Below are 1312 nucleotides of genomic sequence, written 5' to 3'. Positions count from 1 at the left end.
AGTGCCCGGCGGCGTGGCTCAGTGGATTGAGTGTTGGCCTGTGGACGGAAGGGTCCCGCACATGCCCAGGTTGCGGGCTCAATCCCCGTTGTGGGGCGTGCGGGAGGCAGCCGATCCACGATTCTCTCTCATCGTTGATGTTTCTCTCGCTTCTCTCCCTTCTTCTCTGAAATCAATTTTTTAAAAAGTCCCCTTAGTTTCTGTAAGTACCTTTATACTAAACACAATTTTCATTCAAGTCTGAGACATGCATTTCAACACCCACAGTGTGTTTCTGGGAGCTTTGGTTCTAGGTTATGAATGAAACCTGCATTCCAGCAGAGACCCGGACGCGTCCTAGGACAAGCAGACCCTGTGCCTGAGAGCCTTGAGCCTCTGCTGGCCATCTTCCTACGCGCGACCGGGACCATTTTTAAACGTTGTAAAGGGAAAACATGAGAAGGAACGTCGTACCTTCCCGGTGGCCGTGGAGCCGGTGAAGGAGATCTTGGACACGAGCGGGTCGGTGCAAAGCGCCTCCCCCACCTCCTGGGCCCTCCTCCGGGAGCAGGGCACCACGTTGTAGGCCCCGGGGGGGATCCCAGCCTGGTTGGCGAGCTGTGGAGGGACCAGCAGGCACGGGCAGCGAGTGAGAAAACAGAAAAGACAAGTAAACCGACGTTTTCCTCTAAAAAGAAACGGGGGGAGACTCAGCTGCCTTTGGGGACAGGATCAGAATGTATTTGGGAGTGAAACGGGCGCCTCATCGGTGCCGCTGTGATATGCGTGTTGTCACTCCTTTAAAATGAGTCGCCGGGACAGGCCTGGCGGGAGCAGCAGGAGAGCTGAGGGACGGGTGGCTACAGCCCCGCAGTCGGGCGCTGCTTTAGAATATGGGGGGACCCTCCAGCCAAGAGGCATCGGGAGGAGTGGTGGGGGCAGATGGGTCAGGGGCTCTGGAGTGACAGGCAGGGGGAGGGGAGCGAGGCTGGGCAGGTGGCATCTGTCAGGGCCTGAGGGCACTGCCGGAAGCTTGGGCTTTACTCTGAGCGACAGGAGCCGGGGGGCTTCACGCACAGAATGACCAGACCTGCCGCGGACGGACCTGGAGAAGGGAGGGGGCGGGAGCAAACGCCCAGGTGTCGCCATCTGACCAGGTCTGCCCCTTTGATAAAAACGATGCAGATGGCATTTTTAGGGCAGCCCACAGACGTCAGAAAACCCTCACCGTTGTTTTGTCTAAAAAGGGCAACATCTGACTTAAGAGAATGGCGGACACGTTGGAGCAACGCCATCCAGCGAGGGGCAGGGCCAAGCGGAGGCTCCCGCCTGC

At 58.2% G+C, this 1312-nt stretch overlaps 1 protein-coding gene across 1 annotated transcript in view; it reads right to left on the bottom strand.

Annotated features, from left to right (window-relative positions):
• The window catches only part of ALDH5A1 (aldehyde dehydrogenase 5 family, member A1), a 6701-nt gene that overhangs the window by 3641 nt on the left and 1748 nt on the right, over window positions 1–1312 (bottom strand). The window contains exons 4-5 of the mRNA XM_014537142.1: window positions 1070–1194; window positions 454–597 (exon numbers count right to left, since the gene is read on the bottom strand). Of these exons, the coding sequence (XP_014392628.1) occupies window positions 454–597; window positions 1070–1194 (269 nt within the window). The remainder of the gene's footprint in view (window positions 1–453; window positions 598–1069; window positions 1195–1312) is intronic.

Source organism: Myotis brandtii, unplaced genomic scaffold (genome assembly GCF_000412655.1).
Source record: "Myotis brandtii unplaced genomic scaffold, ASM41265v1 scaffold1733, whole genome shotgun sequence".
NCBI classification, from domain to species: domain Eukaryota; kingdom Metazoa; phylum Chordata; class Mammalia; order Chiroptera; family Vespertilionidae; genus Myotis; species Myotis brandtii.
Note: the sequence above shows the minus strand (reverse complement) of the source record. Positions and strands in the feature narration are given on the sequence as shown.